The sequence below is a fragment of the Sinocyclocheilus anshuiensis genome, unplaced genomic scaffold (assembly GCF_001515605.1).
Source record: "Sinocyclocheilus anshuiensis isolate Anshui unplaced genomic scaffold, SAMN03320099.WGS_v1.1 scaffold1409, whole genome shotgun sequence".
NCBI classification, from domain to species: Eukaryota; Metazoa; Chordata; class Actinopteri; order Cypriniformes; family Cyprinidae; genus Sinocyclocheilus; species Sinocyclocheilus anshuiensis.
This window is the reverse complement of record NW_015549642.1, coordinates 12050-34923: the sequence shown is the minus strand read 5'-3', so window position 1 is coordinate 34923 and position 22874 is coordinate 12050. Positions and strand designations below refer to the sequence as shown.

The 22874-nt window shown below is 37.3% G+C and overlaps 1 protein-coding gene and 1 long non-coding RNA gene across 3 annotated transcripts in view; both read right to left on the bottom strand.

The window, feature by feature from the left end:
* Positions 1-8146: 8146 nt before the first annotated feature.
* LOC107659899 (uncharacterized) lies at positions 8147-14945 on the bottom strand. Of its 2 annotated transcripts, none has more exons than XR_001630963.1 (5): positions 14900-14945; positions 14322-14473; positions 11759-11877; positions 9853-10054; positions 8147-8636 (listed from the first exon to the last, which is right to left on the bottom strand). It is a non-coding gene; the product is annotated as an uncharacterized LOC107659899 (long non-coding RNA). The 2 variants fall into 2 exon arrangements; XR_001630964.1 differs by having other exon boundaries at positions 9853-9996.
* A 6772-nt stretch (positions 14946-21717) lies between these two features.
* Positions 21718-22874, bottom strand: part of LOC107659887 (ES1 protein homolog, mitochondrial-like) — a 3255-nt gene continuing 2098 nt past the window's right edge. Inside the window, exons 6-7 of the mRNA XM_016448984.1 lie at positions 22548-22704; positions 21718-22209 (exon numbers count right to left, since the gene is read on the bottom strand). Of these exons, the coding sequence (XP_016304470.1) occupies positions 22081-22209; positions 22548-22704 (286 nt within the window). The 3' untranslated portion in view covers positions 21718-22080. The remainder of the gene's footprint in view (positions 22210-22547; positions 22705-22874) is intronic.

Below are 22874 nucleotides of genomic sequence, written 5' to 3'. Positions count from 1 at the left end.
ATTACAGTTTTTAAAAATGAAAATAGCTGACAATCAGGTTATCCAGTAAAGTTTATATGATCAGTGTCACAAATTTGCTTAAAATTGATTTTAGAGTACTCAATATTAAGCATATACTTTTCTCATCATAACTTTTTTTTTTTAACAATTATCAAAATCCTAAAACTTTCATTTTAGTTCAAAATGGAAAAAAAAAAACTTTTGAAAAGACTGTTGGACCCCACTGTATGTCTTGCACCTCTTTAGCTATTTTCCATCATAAACGCTTCTGTATCCTCATCCATATCCCTCTCACCATCCAACAACTTTTTTTCTGTCCCTTTCTCATTAAACAGCCTTTTTTTTCCCTTCCACAATTATTCCAAACATCTTTGCTTTAGTGTAGCAATGCTTTAATATCAGAGGAAAACTTTCACTCTCACCCTCGGTCTTTTTCTTTCTCTCCCCATCTGGGTGGCAGTTGGGCTTGTGTTGTGTTGAATACCAATAGTGAAGAGCAGCATATGTGAGCCAGTCTTAATCCTGCTAATCTTCCCTCCAACTGAAAAAGAAAGAATAAGAAAGGAAAAAAGAAAAGAAAAAGAAAAACTTTTCTCCCAGCCCAAATGGCTTTCTGAAGAAAATCAAAGTACATGAAGCAAAGTATTTTTCTTCTTTACTTCCTTTCTTTCTTTCCATCCACACACCTCATACATCGTGAATTAAAGTTGTGTTGATGACATTTTTAACATATGGACATCACAAATTTCTGGCCACAACATCTCAATAAACAGTCCCCCCACCCCTTCCTCTCCCAGCCTTTCTCCTCTATTACAGGAGTGTAAGTTGGTGGGGTCTACACAAGTCTTTTGTCCCTACAACAGCCATTAGTAGGTAATTAAGTCTTAACATAGCCTCTGCTCCCCTGGCTACTATTACACCCTGCTCAAATGGAACGGCTTACAAGCTCCTTTACACGGCTGGACAAATTGAATGGTGCTCATCAGGCTCTGCCTATTATTCCTTCCACCCCATCTGGCTGCCAGCGGATAAAGGGGGATTTGCAAGCGATGGTGAGGGGCATGCAGACCGCTGAGCGCAGGCTGAGACCAGGGGCTTCACTGGAGGAGAGCCCCCCCCGCCCACCCTTTTTTAAGGTGAGTGCTTCTTTTCAGGAAAAAGCTGTGGGATTTGCTGCAGCCAAATGTTACAAATGTTACCACAACCTGCTCCCCTGATCCTGCAAGAGGGAAAGACAAAAAGGAGGGGTGTGTGATGGCGTATGTGTTCTTAGGTGAAGGAGGGGGGATGCTGAGATGGACCCTGAAAATGAGATGACATCAGTATCGATATGAATCAAGAAAAAGTTTTTGTATCTTATGAAATCTGCACCGAAAGGCACACTTCACCAAAAAATATGAACATTTTCTCATAATTTACTCACTCTCATAATATTCTAAACCAGTAAGACTTTCTTCTGCAGGACACAAAAGAATATTCTTTTTAAAACAGGATTGTTTACATAGTGAAAGAGACAGATATAGATATGGTGAAAGTCAGTGGGATCTAATGTTGTTTAGGACCCAATTGACTTTCATTACATTGACAAAAACAGTTAAAACATTCTTAAAAATATATATATTTTTCTCACACATAAAAAAGTCAGTCATACAGGTTTGAAAAAAACATGAACGTGAGTTAATGAGGACAAAATGGTTGAGCTTTCCCACATTATCCTATATTAATACTAAGTCAGTATTACATAGATTTATGAGTGTTATAGGACCACTGATACGGAAACTTTAGGTAAATGTCCAATTTACGGTTTAAAAAAAAAACACTAAAAAAAGAAAAACATTGAAAATATTACAGTAAAAGCTTGTCAACTGATTAACTGTGGGTTACCTTATCATATACAACGTGAAATTGTCATTTTACTGTACAATTTATGTTTTTGCAAGTAAAAACTATGCATTACCATGTAATTACGGCGAAAGAACATTCTCAGAAGTCGCTGTGTGATACATCACAAAAGATTATAGTTTTTAAAGTAATTTTATTCTTATTTTTGTTATAAGTAATGTACACTTGGATACTTTGTTTTATTTCTGTTATTCGGTTTTTGTTTATTGCATTATTTTAGTGTTTTGTGTTATCCTGGTGGTGTTTTGTAATTTTTCTATGACCCTCTGCACGGTCTATATATGAATATTGGCCATGTTTTATGGACAAGCCACCTATGATGAACTGTGATTCATCATGTGGCTCTCTATTTTACCACCTGTATTATTATAGTGATTATCACGGTACAAATTTTGTAGATCTGTATATAAACATATACCACTTGATCAAATATATGGTTACAAGGCGTAAAATATACATGCATCGATATGCCATCCCATTAAACCTGAAACACTGTCATCATATTTTTTGTGTATTGTGAACTTCTAGTAACAACAGCTGATTATTTTGACAAATTTAACAGGATATTTTTTTTACAGTGTTTAGTATCTATTTGCCTAAACTGATCAGTCTGAGGACTTATTGGAGGAAACTAAGATAAAAATGGGAAGGGACCAGAAAAATGACATGCATATGAAAAACAATGACACAGAGCTCTCATTCCCAGTCCCAAAAGTCACTTAAAGGAGAGCATTCCTGTACTATTGCTCCCTGATCCTTCACTCAAACACATACACATGCACTTACACTCGTGATGCCTAACAAGGGGGCTGGGACGTTTATTACGAGCATTCCTTCCCACAGACAGGCTGAAGCAGTAACAGGTTGGGGTTTTGTTTTCAAAGGAGGAGAGTTGTTGTGGGTGAGAGCTGCCCTCTGTGTCACCCTTCTGTTCCCCAAGTGCTTGTGCGCTGTTCTATTGTCTCTGCCCGGATTCTGTAGAAGGAATGCATCTCTCCATCCCTCCTCTGCATCCCTACCGTTCACAGCAACCAGGGGTCGAGACCATCTATGACAGACTCACACTGATTGTTCACCAAAAACCTGAACATCTTCAAACAATGGGTGACACTTCCTGTCAATGTTCTGCTGGAAGGTTAGGAAAGAAAGAAAGAAAGAAAGAAAGAAAGAAAGAAAGAAAGAAAGAAAGAAAGAAAGAAAGAAAGAAAGAAAGAAAGAAAGAAAGAAAGAAAGAAAGAAAGAAAGAAAGAAAGAAAGAAAGAAAGAAAGAAAGAAAGAAAGAAAGAAAGAAAGAAAGAAAGAAAGAAAGAAAGAAAGAAAGAAAGAAAGAAAGAAAGAAAGAAAGAAAGAAAGAACTGCTGTTATGACAGACTGTGATAGGTCTCTTTGGTTCAAAATGGCTGGTCAAATATGACATATGGATGATCAGACAAAAGAGATCAGAAGAGAATTTGTGTATGAGAATGAGGTCTAACAAATAGTATTTTGTCAGCCAAACCCCTTTGACATACAATATATTTTTGAAGTATCATCTAAGTTATTAAGTTGGTTTATGTGTGTGTGTGAGTGTGTGTGTGTGTGTGTGCGCGTTTTTGTGACAAATGAGGACATAAATTTGTATAATGACAAAGGTATGACATAGGTATTACAAGGAGAAGGTGACTTTTCAGGACATTACCCCATGTCCCCACTTTTCAAAACGCTTATAAATCACACAGAATGGAGTGTATTGAAAATCTGAAATAGCACAAAGTTTCCTGTGAGGGGTAGGTTTAGGGGTAGGGTTGGTGTAGGGCAATAGAATATATGGTCTGTACAGTAAAAAAACCATTACACCTATGGAATGTCCCCACTTTTCACAAAAACAAACCTGTGTGTTTACGACTGATTTTACATTTTCATGACTTAATTATTAACTTTACATCAACTCACAAACTCTCTGCATTTCCCTCACAAACCTCCAGGGGTTCGCAAACCTCTGCTTGGGAAACCCTGCATTAGGTTATTCCAACAAAATTAACTAGCTCCTAGATAGAAAAAAAAAATAGAAATAGCTCCTTGAGGTAAAAAAAAGAAACTGCACATACCGATAATCTGCATTAAAAATAAATAAATACATGTTAAAAAAAATAACAACAATAATAACCAGATGAAAAAGTTTTGTAACTGCTTACATACTCATTGCTCATTTGAATATTGAACATAAAATATAATTCTTCCTGTGTTTTTGGTTAAATTCAGTGATCATAATAGTGTTGTATTGTGTCTGTGTGCGACTACGTGTATTGCTGCAGATGCAAAGGAATGCCATTGGGATTTCTCTCCCCTCTGGCAGTGTCGCGCATTCAATTCTTCTGCCATTACGTTGTCATCAAGCCATTTGGCTGCTCTGGCCTCATAAGTGCAACACAAGAAAAGAGCTAGTTGATTCAATTAAAGCCATACCAATTCAACTCCACTGAGAGCCAGCCAAGAAGGTTCTTTCAGAGAGAAAAGAGAGGGAGAAAGCAATAAAGGTAGAAGAAAGCCTTTTATCCCATCTGTCTCGGATTCGAGTGTGCATATTAATGTCATCTAGGTAATCTCAATGTGTGTCACATTGTGCATTCAACAGTAGTGTTTCTTTGCCAGGATGGTTTAGCAAATGAACACGCCATGAAGCAAAAACCGCGTTTATGCATGTGATAGTTGCGGCCTGTCTGTGCATGTGTTTGTCGCAGAAGCCAGCAGTGGCCGTTTGTCACCATGAATAGGCTCAGGGTGGTTCACATCATTGGGGCATTGAAGGTGTCTCCTCCCCTGTTGTAAAACAAGGGTGTGTGTCACATGGGGACACAGGAGGCATTGCGCTCGTCGTAGGGGTTACCGTACCACCCAGAGTGTTCCCTATATCTAATCCCCCCCACGACCCTGTCCGGCCCATGGCCACAACCCTGTCCTGACTAACCACGCAGGAGAGCAGGATGGAGCATGAAGGTATAAGTCAGAGATGGACACTGGGGCTCCGATGCGTATGTATATAGAAAGAAAGAGCGTGGGATGAGATTGAGGCCTGGAGGAGGCGAGGGGGCGTGTCTGTGAGTTTCCCCTAACAAGATAGGTCAATGGGATGATTGATGGCTGCAGAAGTGGGAACAAAACAAGGGGAGGTGATAAAAATCAGAAAAGAGGGGAATGAATGGAGAGGGAACGAGGGTCTTGTATCCGAGTTGGGGACGTCTATGCGAGTGTGAGAGTGTGTGGGAATATTTACTGCCCTGCAGAAGTGGGCGGCTCTGACTTGTTGCTAATTAGCGGGGAGGCATCTGAGCTCTGGTGTGTGTGTGGAAATGGTGAGTATGCTTGGGTTCAAGGAATACGACAGGATACTAGGGCGAAAGAATGGCAACGCTGACCACCTAAGATGACCCCCCTTACACATTCAAATATACATACCTAAAGTTACAAACCCCTCGCTACTTTTCCCCGCCTCCTACAAATTGATGTAAATGAGCTGTGCTTTTAAAATAAAGGCAAATAATTTATGGGCAACTGTCAGTTTCCTGAGTTAGAAACACACACAGAGAGAGAGAGGCAAACAGCAGGGCTCTTAAACTGAAGAGTTCAGGCTTGTGTTTTTAAGAGGGGTCCCTTGTCATCTGAAGTACTTTGAAGAGGATCTGCAAACTATCACAAGCAGGGACACAGGCAAACAACACATTAGGACATACATTCATAGGTACAGTATGAACAACACACAAGCTGTTTGTCTGTCAGAAAGTACTAGCTTTTGCCTCTTGATGCAGTCAGCAACACAGTCTTGCAAACTACATTGTTTTTATCCAAATGTTTTAGAAAGTAAATCGCAAAGTCTTCGTGTCAAATTATTTCAAAATATTATGTCAAAATAAAGGCGTTCTCTTTCCAGCATTTCATGTTAATAAAAAAAGACAATTACATAACTTTAAGTTAGACTTCACTAATCACCTTGGACTAAACTTCCTTTCTTCCATTCTTCTTTTCAAGTTTCCATAATGTCTTCTGATCTTCCTTCCAAGTTTCAAAATGTTCTTCTTCCAGTCCCCTTCAAAATGACATTAAAAATGGCACTGTTTTATTCAAGTTGGACATCAGTAATCTGATTTTCTTCCTCTCTAAACTATCATAAACAAAAATTATACCATTAATGGTGGGCTGGTTTAACTTCAGGTCTGCAACTGGCAAGTTGCTGATTCAAGTCTTTCAAAAGAACAAGCCATGAATTATCATCACTGTCTGTAAGAGACTTTATCCCAGGTTACTCCATGGGTACTGTGCCTGTATAATATTGTAAGAGTACAGTTCCTTAAAGGTATCTGATAATATGACAAACCTTTTCATATGCATGACACATACCCTGGTACAACTATAATTATACTCCTCTGTTTTGCAGCAACTTTTTGTTCCTTTATTCTCCTCTCACCAACCCATCTGCTCTTCTTGGCACATTCAGTTACCTTTCACCTTGAGAAAGAGCGAGTGAGAGAGTGAGAAAAGAATCAAGCTCTAGTGAATTGCACCAATTTACAACAAACAAACCCCCCATTGTTAAAGGTTGCACATTACTCTATTGCAGAAAATAACAGGAGCACAAGATGGAGAGATGATAGTTATGATGACAAATATTATTATGGGATTGTGGGAAACTGATGAAACCAAATCACTACATTATTCTATATAGAATTTTTTTTTTTGTACGCCAACACATCACCAGCTTTTTCCCATACAACAGATCGGAACCTGTTGCTTTTGCACATGTAAACACACTGAACAGTTTTTAACAGCATGAGGTACATAGATACAAGCGCTAATTGGTTTTTCTACATGAGAGTCCATTTTCTTCAATAGGATGTTCAAAGCCAACCATAATCCAACAAGAGATCCACACCATCCTGACAAATGCCTCTCGTTAGAGACTTCCCACAACACACATGGAAACATAAGGTCAGCATGCATAACAGTTTTCTACTATGTACTGGAATGGGGTTACAGAGCCCACACCTCTGGCCCACACACTGTCATCAGTGAGTTAACACCCAACTCTCAGTGGTCACGCTTGCCAGGTTGAGTGTTTAACTGACAGGTGGGAATGAGGGAATTGTATATATGTGTGTGTGTTTAGCAAGCAATCTGTAATGAGGGGGCAGTGTGTGTTTAGGCCTGTAATGAGGTGTGAGAGAGAAGCGAAGACCTTAATAGGCAGCAATTATGGAGTGTGTTGTCGCTAAGCGAGTCTATTTGTGTTTCGTTATATGTGTATGTTGTGTGTGTGTGTGTGCACGCCTGTGTTGCAAAGGTTACTTTGACACCTACACTCTAGCAATTCCAGCAGAGAACATTTGATTGACAGCATTTCAAAGACACGGACCCAATTTCAAAACAAACCTTTATGTATGTGTGAGAAAAAATTGCATCTTTCATTTACTCCCTGTATATTTAGTTTTTTATTAGTTTCCTAATGATTACTAATTTGTTAAATTATATATTTATATGCATAAGCTGTCATTCGATTCAAATATTTAATGTAATTAATTACACAATGTCGATTAATTAATCACAAATTTAATAAAAACTGCAAATTTGGCTCAGAAATTACCCCCAAAATATAATGTAAAGGCATTATTGTTAAATGAGAAAAGCTTAACAAAAAGCAGCTTTAAAAAGATTTTTTTTCATTCTTTTTTATTTCTTTAATTTTTTTTAATATGGATTTTTATTTTCATAGTTTTTATTCATGAGAAAAAAAAAATTGTAATTAAACGATACTCTAAATAAGAAACTAAATCTGTCAGCAGGTGGCAGTAAATGTCTTAAAGGAACACTCCACTATTTTTGAAAATAGGCTCATTTTCCAAATCCCCTAGAGTTAAACAGTTGAGTTTTACCGTTTTCGAATCCATTCAGCCGATCTCCGGGCCTGGCGGTAGCACTTTTAGCTGCAGCTTAGCATAGATCATTGAATCTTATTAGACCGTTAGCATCTCGCTCAAAAATGACCAAAGAGTTTCTATATTTTTCCTATTTAAAACTTGGCTCTTCTGTAGTTACATTGTGTACTAAGACACCAATCAAGGAATCAAGGAACTTTGCTGCCGTACCATGGGTGCAGCAGGCGCAATGATATTACGCAGCGCCTGAAAATAGTCCCCAGCTAGGTAACTTCCAATAAGCCTATTTTCAGGCACTGCCATGGTACGGCAGCAAAGTTCCTTGATTATTATGCCGGAATGGAAGTATAGTTCCTAGCCATATCGGCCTAGAAAATCGTGGTCTCTCTCCACTTTTCTGCCTAGTCTACACTATCCTTACAATTAAAGGCAAAAAGCCCATAAACAAACAAAAACAACAACGACAACAGAAACACAAAGAAAAGTTATATGCTACGTCATCTCTCTCCGATGCACTTTGACTTTTGGATGACCTGGTGATGACCTCCCGGGGACACTCTAGTTTTGGGATATCCCCAGGATGACCTCATCAATTAAGATGAGGATGAGTTCAACAGCAGTCAGCCACCCCATCGCCATCTCTCTCCCTCTCCTTCTCACTCTGTACATCCTTTGTCTCCATTAGTTTCCATCTCTCTGTGCATTCCTTCATTAGACAACGTCTCTCGATCTCTCTCCGTTGTTCCTTCTTTGACGTTGTCTCACCCCTTCACCTCAGCTGAACTTCATTTGCCCTCTGCTACAGTAGTTAACTCCATTGCACTCCTCCTGTAATATTTTCAAATACAAAAATAATTATTTTTCTCCATGCCAGAGAGATGCATTTATGTGTGAAGATACAATGGGGCTAAAAAATAAATAAATCTAATTTTGGTTTCAAAATGTAATAAAACATTATGATGTAAAATGTATAAGAAATATTTTCTAAAAGTTTAGTTTTAATTTTATTTTTCAAATACAATTCTGTACTATTTCTAGGTCACTGATCAAATAAATACATTTGTATCTGAAAAGATTTGGACAACGTCAACTTTGTACAAAAGGTCATAATGTTCCTGTTGTCTATTGAAGAACAAGACGCTCTTTGGATCATTAATGTTGGAAGAATATGACCATCAGGATTTCGAGTTGATGCAGCTTGAGTGATGTTATTAATAAAGCAAAAGATGAACAAACCAAATACTAAAACATTTTTTATTTTTTTTTAAAGTCAAACATTAGACTTACATTGTTATGAATATAATATAATGAATGAACATGAAAAAAACAGAAGCATTTTTTTTACTTTAAGCCTCTTTACATATAATATAAAAATATAAAATAATAATAAATCTGGAAAAATTAGAAGCGTTTTCATAAGTGAACTTTGAACAACTTTGTATTTCTGGGTGCTGAATATTTAGAAACAGTAAAATGACATCTCAGCATGTTCGAGCATGTGTATGCAAGAAAGATAGGAAAAAGAAGACAGAAAAGTGAAAGAAAGAGAGCATAGCTCTGATCTCTGATGAATATGTAAATTCTGATAGCAGCCCACTCTCCAGGGGACCCCCTTCACCCCTGCTTTCCCACCCCACACAAGAGATGAGGAACCGGGCCACACTGAAGCTTAGCGGCCCGAGATCTTCACTTCCCAGATGATAATCCCACTGTCCAAAGGCACGGATAACGAGAAGAGGACCATAATCCTATTGTCCCTCTGTGTCACATATGTCACTTTACACACTGTCTTTCCATCACAAGACTTCATCCAGAGCTGCAACAGATTGGCCCCCTCCAAAAAAGTGCTTGTCTTTCTTACTGTCCCTCCCTCTTCCTCTATACATTTTACATGCACAATAACATCACCCGCACAAACCAAGACCTTTCAAAAACAACACAACTAAACATCTTCACAAACTCCCCAAGCTTAGTTTGTATCAATGTCACATCTCCATATTGCTGTGTGGGTGGCATGCGGTGGGGTGTGTGTGAGAATATTTACTTGTGTGAGGGATGTCTCAGGTTAAGATGCACCCCTCGTCTTGCCCGCCTCCCTCAGCCCCTCGGCGCTTTGTGTCAGAGAGGGCCTGTTGGTATCCGCCTTTGTCATTGAGTGTGCATGTCCATGGGCATATGGTTGATCCACCTCCAATAGGTTCATGTAGGCAGAAAACAGCCATTCATACGCCTATTCAGTCAAGCTGCTAGAGACACAGATTACTATGTCATAACACAGAGGGAGGGAGAGAGGGAAGGGTTCGAGTGATAGCGAGAGAGAAAGAGAGATTACTTCATAAACTTACTCTGATCTCTATGTGTGTGGCGCTGCTCTGGCATTTGAAAAGACTGAGCCATTGTCGTTCTTTCAGGCCTCGATGCATCGCTTAAATTTGTTGCATCAAAAAGACATGGTGTGTTTGAACGCAAGTCTGGGTTTTGCTGTTGTGATTCAAACACCGTAAGGCCTGGTGGATTTGCACAAAAATGCTGAAGTGCTGATAGTGAACGCATTAGCATCTTGATTAATATCTATTCTCTTATATGTCAGATTTTGCAATACTTATGCATTCCTCATTGAGAGTCAGTGTTTAAAGCAAATTTGAGGAATAAACTCTGGTAAAAATTTGTGACATTTTAATTCATTCATGAAACCTGGCATTATAATGCAGACTTCATGTGCAAACTAAAATTGTATGAGTTTGTCACGTTCGGGTACTTTGTTATTGGAAGGAATAGGAATCATGGAGGACAACAGGTTCATTTTTGCCTGTTTCTTGGGGAAAATCTTAAGACAAAATGTACAGAAGGTATTTAGTCAATATTTTGAATAAAATGTAGCAGCAACCACATAAATATTACCCACAATATTATACACATTCACTGTGCTAGACAGTCAACTTGGTCAAATATTTGTCATATAAATGCCATTTTCTATGTGTACAATAAATACAATGTGCATAAAATGGTTATTTATATACATGACTATAATGGCACTATAGATTTATTGGGGAAAATGAATAAAACTTAGTTTGTTTCTTCATCTGAAAAGATTTGGACAAGTTCACCAATAGATGCTCTGCAGTGTATGGGTGCTGTCACAATAAGAGTTCAAACATCTGATGAAAATATCACAATAATCCGCAATTTATCCACATGACTTTAGTCCATCAATGAATGTCTTTGTGAAGCAAAAAGTTGTGTTTTTAATAAACAAATTCCTCAAGATGTTTTTAAACAAAGAAACAAACTCATCTGTTTCTTAGATGGCCTGAGGGTCAGCAAATTTACAAGCAAATGTTTATTTTTGGATGAGCTATTCATTTAACAGTCACTACTTTAATGGTTTTCACTTCTTCCATGTTTAAAGCTGCACAACTAGGAAACTCTGGTGTAAAACTTATCTCAGAGTTTCCAAATTGCAAATACAACTTGAGAAACCGTTCACATATAATTTCCAACTAGGAAACTTGTATTTATGATAATCCTGATAGCAAGTGAAGGCACCATTAGTCATGGTGCATTTGAACAATATCAAAACAGCTTTTTGGCAAAGAACTTCGCCATCTTCCTGAAACCTTCCTAAAAGGTTTGTAAAGTGTTTGTAAAATTTTTGGTTAAAACACTCCTCCTATCCAAGTTACTATGTAGAGACAATTATAAGTAACAAATTTGTACATCTTAAGGTGTAAACATTAATAAGGACAGTTCACATAAAATTTCTGTAATTTACTTGCCCTCGTGTCATTCCAAAACCAGTTTGACTTGCTTTCTTGGAACACAAAGAAGATATTTTCAAAAATGTCTAATTTGTCTGTCATAACAGATGAAGTCGATCTTATTTGGACCCCACTGTTCTTCAAAATATATACTTATACAAAAACCTATTATAACTATGTAAACGTACTGACCTTGGCCTTGTGGTGCTATCAAAACATTGTTCTGCATCCTGATGAGCCAAATACAGCAACACATGGTCAGGGCTATATGTTTTCCAAACAATGGAAGACAGGGAGAGTGTTCAGGAAACCTGTTTGAAAACAATGCATTTGAACATTTCTGTTTGCTACTATTGGAGGCAGATACATTACACACAGTGACAGAAAATAATGACATGCAAAGTCTCTGACTACTTCATTCTTTTTTTATTATTATATCCTTGAAGTGCCCTCTTTTCTCTTTCCAAATTAGTGTATATATAAAGTTCACTTTCCTGACCTCTGCGCTGTCTGCTTGTCTAACCAGCTTGTTTGTCTCTCTCTCATGGCTCAGTTCTGTCTTTATTATACTCTGCATGTCCATCCTTGATCACCTTGTCTGCCCTCCTAGGACAGAAAACCTCTACTTCTGACAGTAACGCCCATCACTGTGTCACTTCCTCTCATTCTGATGACCTCTCATTCTCAGGCCCCAATCACTTGTTCGCCAACAGTGTCAACACTGTCATTAAAGGCACATTGTCCTTACTAATTAATGAGTGCTGTTGTTTTTTTCCTTCTCTCCCTCTACACATACTTATTCGGGCAAATGCGGATTAACATATTCATGAGTCGGCCAGCTTTGCAGCAGCTTGCTCACGAATGGGGCGGCTCTGTTTAGCCCCTGTGTTTTTGTCTTCCTCCATACATAACCTCGTTTGCTGGGCAGATCCCTGAACCATTAGAGCTCATGATCCCTTTATGCCAGCGAGACTCAGACAGGAGGATCGGGTTATGAACCCAAACGCTGCTGTTTCACGCACCAGTGAACACACCCCGGATAATAAGTCTCAAATGCTAAGTGTTACAAACTGATTAAAATGTCTGTGTTACAACTTTATCTAGCGACAATAAACAATGCTCCTCCACCAGTAACTATGGCGGCTTCTGATATTGTCTCAGAGCTGCTCAAATGTTCCCAGTCCTAGATATTTTGCTGGGTGATCAGACAAAGAGATGTTTTTTGTCATATGCACGACATGATCATTAAGAAGTATTTAATCCCAGACATCACTAATGGTTGCAATGATTCTTACAAACATGACTTAATTTTTCACTGCAAACATAACCTAAAACCCTTGGTGCTTATTTTGCATTTTAATCATAGTATATAAAGTGACTATATGAGTACATTTGATTTATGGATACACAATATATCAATACCATATCATATTTTGGTTATTATTATTATTATTATTATTATTATTATTATTATTATTATTATTATTATTATTATTATTATTATTATTATTATTATTATTATTATTATTATTATTATTATTATTATTATTATTATTATTATTATTATTATTATTATTATTATTATTATTATTATTATTATTATTATTACTACTACTATTATTGATTTATCAGTATTTGTTTATATTGTATATTTAATTGAACATGCTTGTTTCCTTTATTTTTACATTACATTTGCTGTCATCTAACTCATACTTGATAACATTGTTAAATGTAATCTTTAACAAATCTTAAAATTAATATCCATTTTTCATATTGTACATTTTAATGTCATATTGCCTACATTCATACATTTAGCATTCAAATGTTAAATTTTTTGTGTGTTTATTTTGAATGTACAGTACTAAGACAAAATAGTATAACATTTTATTACTGCACATTCATCAGTTATCAGCCAGAAAATGAACATTTTCAGTCAGTCAGAATTTAAAATCAGTGAATCCCTCATTTGATTTATATATGACAAATCAATAATCTCAAACAAATGTATACACATTTCTGTAACTTGATAAGAAAAGTATTAGCAATTAATAGGTATATAAATATTAAGGATACACAAAATATTGGTGACCATATCTATATCGCCCAATAAGTTTTCTTTCAGTTTAAAGTTAGGATGATTTTGGAAGATGGCAAGGTCAGGGCTTATTTATTTAATTTTCTTCCAATTAAAACATTCTTCAGTTAAAGGTTTTCTTCAGTAAAGAGCCAACAGTTTTTCTAATATACATACCTAATCTAATTTGAATTGCAGATCAAAGCCTTCATTTTAAATGACTCAATGTCAGAATGTAAAAATTACAGTGTATATCTGCAGAAAATGTATAACGAAATGCAAAAATTTGCAAGTAAGGGTATATTTACTGCAAAGTGTTTTGGGGGGAAATTATAAAAACTAGGAAGGTCTGTATTTAAGTAATTTTTTTTCAATTTCCCGAGGAGCAAAAGCAACAACCCCTCTTATTAGCCATTACTAGTTGTGTCCATCACAAAGCCTTGTTAACTGCTAAACATTTACCTTACGTACGTACGTACGTACGTACGCACGCACACACGCACGCACGCACACACACACACACACACACACACGGACAGACACATAAACTGAATCATTCTCTATGTCCAGCTCATTGGCCCTGCTTACACATTTACTTACACACACACACTGAAACAGTCTCTATCTCTATCTCTCTGCCTCTTGCCCGTGCAAACGCACACACACAGAGCTAGCACTCACCAATTTGTAGCCTGCACAGTCACATTGTTTGTTGAGGCTTGCAGTGCAGGCCGCTTCGTTAGCTTGGCCTTTAACGAGCTGCTTAATTGAGCTGTCTAGCGGGCCACCTGTCGCCCTGCACCTCATTAGCATACTAATGCTCCTACATTGTGCTGCAGTGACAGCCAGAGAGAGAGAGAGGGTGAGTGAGAGAATTGAGGGATGGGTGGAAAGAAATAGAGATGTTATGATAAACCAATTTTTCACAATTACTACAACAACAAAAAAAGAAAAAAAAAAGAAGAATATATTTAGGTGCATAAATGTGACAAAATTATGCATATTAATCTAGAACTAAAACCATAATGGCATTCCCACATAAGGTTTTATTATATTTACCTGTTCAAGTTCTTGCTAAATATTAAAACTTAAAGAATACAAATGAAATGACATGAAAAAAAAAACATTTACAAAGCCTGAAGGTGTTATCGGAAAAATTAGATTTGTAAGTTAGAAGTACTGCTATCTTATCACTGAGCTGGATGTAATTGGGCAATACTAGTGCAATAATCGTGGAATGGATTAATAGGCTTTTTCACCTTTTTACTGGGTGCACACATAGTTGCTCAAGTGCCTGCTTTCATTGAATTCATGTCATGCAGCTGCAGCACCAAAGATCTACCTGCCAGGGAGAGAGAGAGAAGTGCAGTGTTTTTGTGAATGGTCAAATGGCTTGACAGGTATTGTTGTGTTTGATTAGAGCATTCAGTACAGCCTTGGGCTAAATTTGCCTCTAAACACACTGTAAACTAAAGAGGCCTTTAGACTGGCACAGGACACACACGAACATGTAATTTACATACTTGTTCTGTCACACACAAAATAGACTTTTGAAGACAAGCTCTACACTTACAGACATTTTTCAGGCCCGACCCTCAGAGGCCAAGTCCCCACCAGATGGAGAGCCGTCCACCTCAACCATTGATGACCATGAACTTTGACCTGTAACAGGCTGACCACTCACACTGATTGTCTGACAGACACCCACACAAACTACACAATCACACGATTGTCGTGATAGGCATTCGAAATGCCATAATATCATACTACTCTTACTATTTCTGCAGTATCCAGTATGTATACTGTGCATAGTATGCAAACTTTCTGTATGCATGGAATACCCTGATGACCTTCTATATTTGCCAGAATCTGCTAAATATTACTCAAGTAGACTGAAATCAGTAAAGAAGCTGAGTTTTGAATGGCACAGTACCATACAACTCCTACTATATTGCAGTATGCATGTGTATACTGTGAATAGTATGTGAATTTTCTGTATGCATGGAATTCCCGGATTACTTACTACATTTGCTGAAATCTGAAGTGTGCATCTGAAGGCACTGCATCTCCATGTTTAATCATCAATGCGTGAGTGAATTTGAGGCGGGGAATAGTAATGCAACACTATTATATGTACATATATACGTTACTGTAAACTACAAACTATTGCTGTGTATCTAAAAACTATATCGTTAGTAGGACATCTGTTGTACTTAAGTCAAATGACGTCACCTTTATCTCTATGGCGCTTTATACAGTAGGCTACAGATTGTTTCAAACATATTAAATAATAATAATATTATTAATAATATTATTGCAATAATATAACATATAAATAAAAATAACATTTCAATTATGCAAACAGAATTAAATTCCGCTGCAAAGCAGCTCTAAAAAGAAACGGATCGAATGTCTGTTTACTACTCTAATAGCAAATAGCAAATTGGCTATTTTACCCCGCCCACCACTGCCTGGGCAGCGGCAAAAAAAACGCGTTTATCAAAACTGCAAGTTGCGTAACGAGTAAGATGCGATCGATTCGAATCAGCCTTTTGTCAAACTCATTCGTCTCCTTTTCCCCATTAGCCTACATATCAGATCGGAAAGGCATTTATTTTCAATAAAAATAAAGGAAATATTTACAAAGTGGAAATACATTGCCTCATTAATAATAGAGTGTTTATTGGGTATGGTTATAGCGGTAGGTGTAGGGACGGCGTTATTGTCCCAATAGGGCCCCTTACCAAAAAGTAGTATACTTCAAGTTTATTTTATTTTCTAAGTATAAGTCAAGTATACGTAAATGTCATTTTAAGTATATTTCTGAGAAGTACATAAAGCCCATGTCTGAGAAGTACATAAATATTAGACTGAAAGTATACTTTCCTATTTTTAGTTTAAAAGAAGTATACTGATAGCACACTTGAATAAACATTTTTCGTAAGGGGCGGCATCCATAGATTAGCCTATTATTAAAATGCATTTAATAAACATAATAATTTACACTCAGTATGTTATTGCATACTGTTTTATAATGTACTGAGGTATAAATATCTGCCACCTAACTATTTAGCCTATTACTAAAGAAAATACTACTATTTTAGTGTAAACAGAATTTATCATTATTTGCACTTAGGGTAACTAGAATATATCGCTTTTCCCACTTAGTGTAACTGCCAAAAAGAAAATAATATCATTGTTCAGTTAAAGACAGCTCAGTGTTGATTCAGTTTTATTCCATATGTAAAGTTCATTAGCTAATTATGAAATGAGTTCAATTGGGCAATATAGCATTGTTTACTAGTATGAACCCTTATTAACAAGCCTTTGTAAAAAGAATGGTTAGCACATTTATTTGTAAGGTAACAGCCTCGAGAGCTGTGCTGAATTAATGTTCAGTGTTTGTCATGTGCCAACACTGTAGCATACTACTCTGAAACATTCATTATTGTATTATTGTCACACAATATTCTGAAATAAAATAGTAGAACGTATGTGAGCAGTAAGCTACTGTGCCATTCCGGACACGGCCACTGTTGATATTACTGTATATCTGGCTTCCTATTCCTCTGGCCAGAGGGAAATGTTCAGTGATTAGGTTCTGCCAGGAGTTCATTATATGATGAAGGATTCTCTCCCACTTACCCATTGCAGCAGGTGTGAATAATTGCTCCAAAACTCCCCTGAGAGACACTTAGAAAGGAAAGACAAACACGATGATACTTAGCAAATCAGTTTGAAAGACTAAAAAGTACTTCCTGTATGCAAAGGAGGCCTCTGAGCACGCTAAAAAGCTAAAAGTCCAAGAGAACATTTGCATGTGAGCTCGTTCATTTGACATGCACTTATGTGACAGCAAAAAGCTGGCACAGGGAAACCAGCACACAAAAGATGAGAGGCACCACACTGGGCGACCTGCTCTGCTCTTTTTCAGTCCCAGAGAGAAGTGTGAAATACTTTAACTTACTACTAAATGACCGATGCATAGATGCCTAAGCATGTAAAATACAATTACACATTTATAAATTATAAAAATAAAAATAATTGAAACATAATTATTTAATACTTTTTTAACTGCAACCAAAACCAAAGATAACTGAATTTAATATTTGAATTAATTATAGAATGCACTTAATTTTTTTTAGCATGCAGTTTTCATATTTTTGGTGTTACACTCTAAAAAATGCTCGGTTATTTCAACCCAACTTTGGGTCAAATATGGACTAACCCAACTTTTGGGTTAAAAATTTAATGTCAAAATTTAACCCAACTGCTGGGTTAGTCCATATTTGACCCAAAGTTGGGTTGAAATAACCCAGCATTTTTTAGAGTGTATGTTTAGTGGAGCTATTAAAACATTTAAAAAGTTGCATTTTCAGTACTAGTACTTTTGTCAAGAATAAAAATAAGTGTCAGCTGATCACATTGTCCATTGCTGGACAAGACTGGTCTTCAAAAAGAAAAAAAAGAAAAAGAAAAGAAAAAGAAAGAAAGAAAAAAAAGAACAAGAAAAAAATCTGCCTGGCCATTGGTAACAACATTTATATTCTACATTCACACCAATGAGAAAGAGGGCAGAAAAAGGCAATGGCTATAGAAAAGAGGTAAGAAAAGGAATTGAAAGGTGAGGGGGTGTTTGGGAGTGGGGGGAGGTTGTATCTGAAAAGGTGGCTGTGGAAATTTAGGGGGGACAAAGTCACATCCATGCTGCACACACATTCAATTCTGCTGGTAAATACTGGGACTGGACAAACCACCTTATGCTAATCAACACAGCATTTACACGTCAGAATAAGCATCTCTGTCCCTCTTGTTCCTGAACTCATTCTTCCTGCTCTTTCTTTCCTCTCTTTTTTCCCTCTTTCCCTCATTAATTCCCTCGTTAATTACTGTATGTCTTTCACTTTGATAGAGAGTCTCTTGCATGAATTAGTACAATATTGCTGCCCCCTTTAAAAGCCAACCCCCCAGTGCCCCCTTCTTCCCCACATCTTGTTGGATTGGGCCACCTTGTACACGTATTGGTACCGGGTTTTTCAGTATAACACTTGTCAGTGGCATGCATATGGAAATGTGATTCTCCATTTTAGTTGCTAATTCTGCATCCCCTCTAAGGCCCCTTGCTGTGTGCCCCCCACTATCACAACTAGGGGATGCTGGGACCTCATGCTGGGGGCAACAAGGCATTGCACTATTGAGGGATGGACAGGGGTCAGTGCAGGGGTACACTAAAAGACAGGACACACTTCTCTGGTCAAACACCAGCACACCCCTATATTATGGAGCTACAACGGCTCGGCCCGACAGAATTGTGGGTTAATATCTGAAATAAGCACAATAATATTTATTATTTGAGAACAGACAAATAAAATAAAATAAAATAAAATAAAGGTGTACTATAACTTAAAACCAGGCCACATTTTTTCAACCACCTGTTTTATGGATCAAACAAGATTGCTTCCAACAAATGTGTGATCTTTTATGCAAACAATAGCAGCATAAAACTGAACAATGATCCTTCTTGTGTCTTAAATGAACCAAAAATAAATAAATAAATAAATAAAATCCTTTCAACTGGGGGAGGGTGGGGGAATATGATGTCATGAGAAAAAAATCCCCTTTCATTGTATGGTCTAGTACGGCCTCACTGTAGAAAAAAAGACTCTCAAGAACATAAGCCAATCAGAATAAGAATAAAAGACAACAGAACCTAATCCGTAGCCTGCTATCAAACAGGCCTCTTCTGCACAAGTGTGAGAGGTTGAGAAATGCTCTCTCCAGGCGTACGTGTGTGAAAGCAAAGGTGTTTGTGAGAGAAAGTGAAATAACAAGTGTGGGTGTGTGTGTGTTAAAGATTGTGTGTGACTGGCATGCTCTTGACCTGCGGCTGTGTGCTACTAATCCTCTGATCAGGATGCCAGGAGGAACATGGGGCCTCAGGCCGGCCCCTGATAGACTGCTCCACTCACAATAATACACAGAGACCTCAGACCATTTACATCCCACAGGCTGCCAGAACCGCAAGCCTGTCTCACGCTTACACGGTCCACACATTTTATCTCAAGACAGCTGGAACCCAGACACCTACAGGAGGAGACCGAGTTACTTGTTTCTGCACTATTCTATACAATTTTGTAGTTTAAGTATATGAGTTTGAACTCAACAATGCAACTAGGTGTACTTTATTACAAGTACCCAGGTGATGTCCAACCGAAATGTCAAAAAAAGTCAAGATGCAGACAACCCAAACCTACCCCTCTTTAGACTTTACAAATGCTTTACGTTGAATGCTTTAAGTCACACCATGTGTGATATATGCTTAAGTATTCTATCTTGTGTGAAACAGCAACACCAATACGAGGTGTTCTTTGTAGTACCCTAGTTCTGTTTTAACCAGCTTAAATTCCAAGATGATCTGATTTTAGATGGCCAATGTTGGCATGTTGCTGGCACAAATTAGTAAAACTGGTTTTACTGGTAAACCAGCTTGAACAGCATAGCAATAATGCGTAATCAGTTAAAACCAACATAAATGTGCAAAAAATACACAAATACTGGTCAATGAAACCACCTTAGCAAGTCTAGGTCATTTTTTGTTAGGACGGCTGGTTAAAGAAAGTCAGTGTAAAGAAACCAGTCGCCTGAGAGTGTAGCGAAAGCACCAAGTGAGTGTGTGTTTATGCGTAGATGGGGTGGGGGTGAGGAATCTCAGACTGCCAGGCAAATACTTACCATTTGTCTGTGTAAGAGTGTCTGTAGGTCCCCAAATCCCTGTGTTTTGTACAGACAAATTGGCAGAACGCGGGGTCTTGTTTGCCCAGCCTCTCTGGTCGGCTGTGGAAAGTGGATAGGCTGATGAGAGGTGGGTGAGAGAAATCCCCATCAAAGAGTGCCGTGCCTGGGAACAGAACACCTAGATGCCCTGGTCTGAGAACCAGCCTCCGTCAGAAGGAACGAGGTATAAAGTAACCAGCAGAGAAACACATCTGCCTGGCCTGACCTGACCCAAATGGAAGTGAAAAGAGGAAAATTAGTGAATTCACAAAACAGCAGAGGGGTCGAGAAAGAAATGGAAAATTATCAAGAAAAACAAAAACATTAGAATGTTTTCTGAAGGATCATGTGATATTGAAGACCGGTGTAATGGCTGCTGAAAATTACGTTTTGCCATTACATGATTCAATTACTTTTTAAAATACATTAAATAGAAAACTCTTATTTATAACTAAGAATATTTCACAATATTAGTGTTTTACAGTACCTTTTCATTTAAATAAATGCAGGCTTGGCGAGCATAAGAGACTTCTCTCAAAAATATTTAGAAATCTTTTTTAAAAGTAGTGCGAGTACAAATAAATACATATTTATAAGTGATTAAAAAGGGTTAAATGTATTTGTGATGCATATTTTATGTCCAAATATAAGTAGTTACAATAAGAGTGTGTGTTTGTGTGCACTGCCTGTAAAGTCATACCTCAGTTAGATGTGGGTGGGTGCTCAGGAAATGAGTCTGTGTACTGCAGGTCTCTTTGAGATGCCTGTATTCTTGCATGATGCCATGTGATGATCGGTGCCTGTAGCTAGTCATGTGACTAATCCTGCTAGTCTAAACACACACCGTTTCCTTTTTCTCACTGTCTTTCTGTCTCTCATCAGTTTCCAGGACACACTTCTTCTGATTTAATAAATATGACTTCTCAAAAAGAAAGTGGTCTAGTGACAACTTGCCTTACATTACGGGTAAACTGTGTCAAGTGAGGTGTATATAACTTTGATTTTTAATCAATTCAAGTGGCATCTAAAAAGCATTCGCAATTCAATTCTGAACACACAGCCCAGTCACACAGTTAGGGGGTATTTTGGCAACTATTAGCCAAATAAAAACTTTTGAAGTAACTAGATTTTCAGTAAATACTACATTACATGATATATTATTGATTTTAAATGGAGACTGATAAATGACTACCCACTAACATTTTATAATTTTTAGAAAAATTATTCACTTTATTCATCATTTCAAACTTCATATTTCAACACAGACTGTCTACTTTAAATGACATGAGTTTTAACTGGTTCAATGTATTAATGTATTAATCTGGTACTCTGAAATCTCTCTTTTTTTGTAAACAACTGATGAGTTTATCTTAAATGTCAAGTTCAATTTGAAGATTTCAAAATTGAGAAAATCATGAGAAATCAACATATAATTCATATTATGTTTTTTAAATACAGAGAATGCCCTCTGCTGGATATTCACCAAAACACCATTTAACACTGTCAGGCAGATACATGTTTGAGTAGTAATGTCTTGTTTTGCAAATCACTACAAATCACAGCAAAAAATAGCCTACTTTTTCATTTAAACAGTCTGATAGAGATCCTATATGACTGATGAGCTCTATGTAGTGAACATTAAAATACTGATATATTGTTTCAATTTTCACTTCCCGCTGAGCTTTAGGACGTCTCTCACCATAGCACCAATCCCATCAAAAATCAAGTGCAACTTCGTTTCACACATGAATGCAGGTGTGGTCACCACCTTATTCTTCCGGTCCACATGGGCTTCGTGATGGTCAAAGGTTAAGGGTAATTCAGACAAACATAAACACTGATAATATTATTTAAAGAGAAATAAACTACAAGAAAAATCTCAATTATGGCATAAAAATTCAACTTTTTATGTTATAACTATGAATTATTTTCTTATAGATAACTTAGTATTTTTTATTTTTTTTTACTCTATATCTCATAGTTATGACTTTTTATCTCATCTCTGATTTACCAAAGCATGATTTTTTTTTTCTTGTGTTGGAAATGGCCTTCTGATCCGAAGAGAAGAGAAGAGAAGAGAAGAGAAGAGAAGAGAAGAGAAGAGAAGAGAAGAGGTCTGTACAGGTAGGATATGGTGACTTCTTTGACAGTATGTTTGGCTCCCAGGGCAGTGATGGCTTGTGTAGTACCAGCATATGGCCACTTCCCACCTTCCTCCTCCTCATGACCCACCGTCACATCCACACCAGGAAGAACTTTCGCCGCCAACACCGGAGATATACAGCACAACCTGGTGACCAGAAGACAAGTCGTCAGTGCTCTATATCAAAACATGTCCATAAAGTCTGATTTGATTAATAAATAAAATAAAAGACCCAAAATCATGGGTTCATATAGATCAGTGTTTCTCAACCCTGGTCCTGGGCGCCCCCCAGCACTGCACATTTTGTGTGTCTCCCT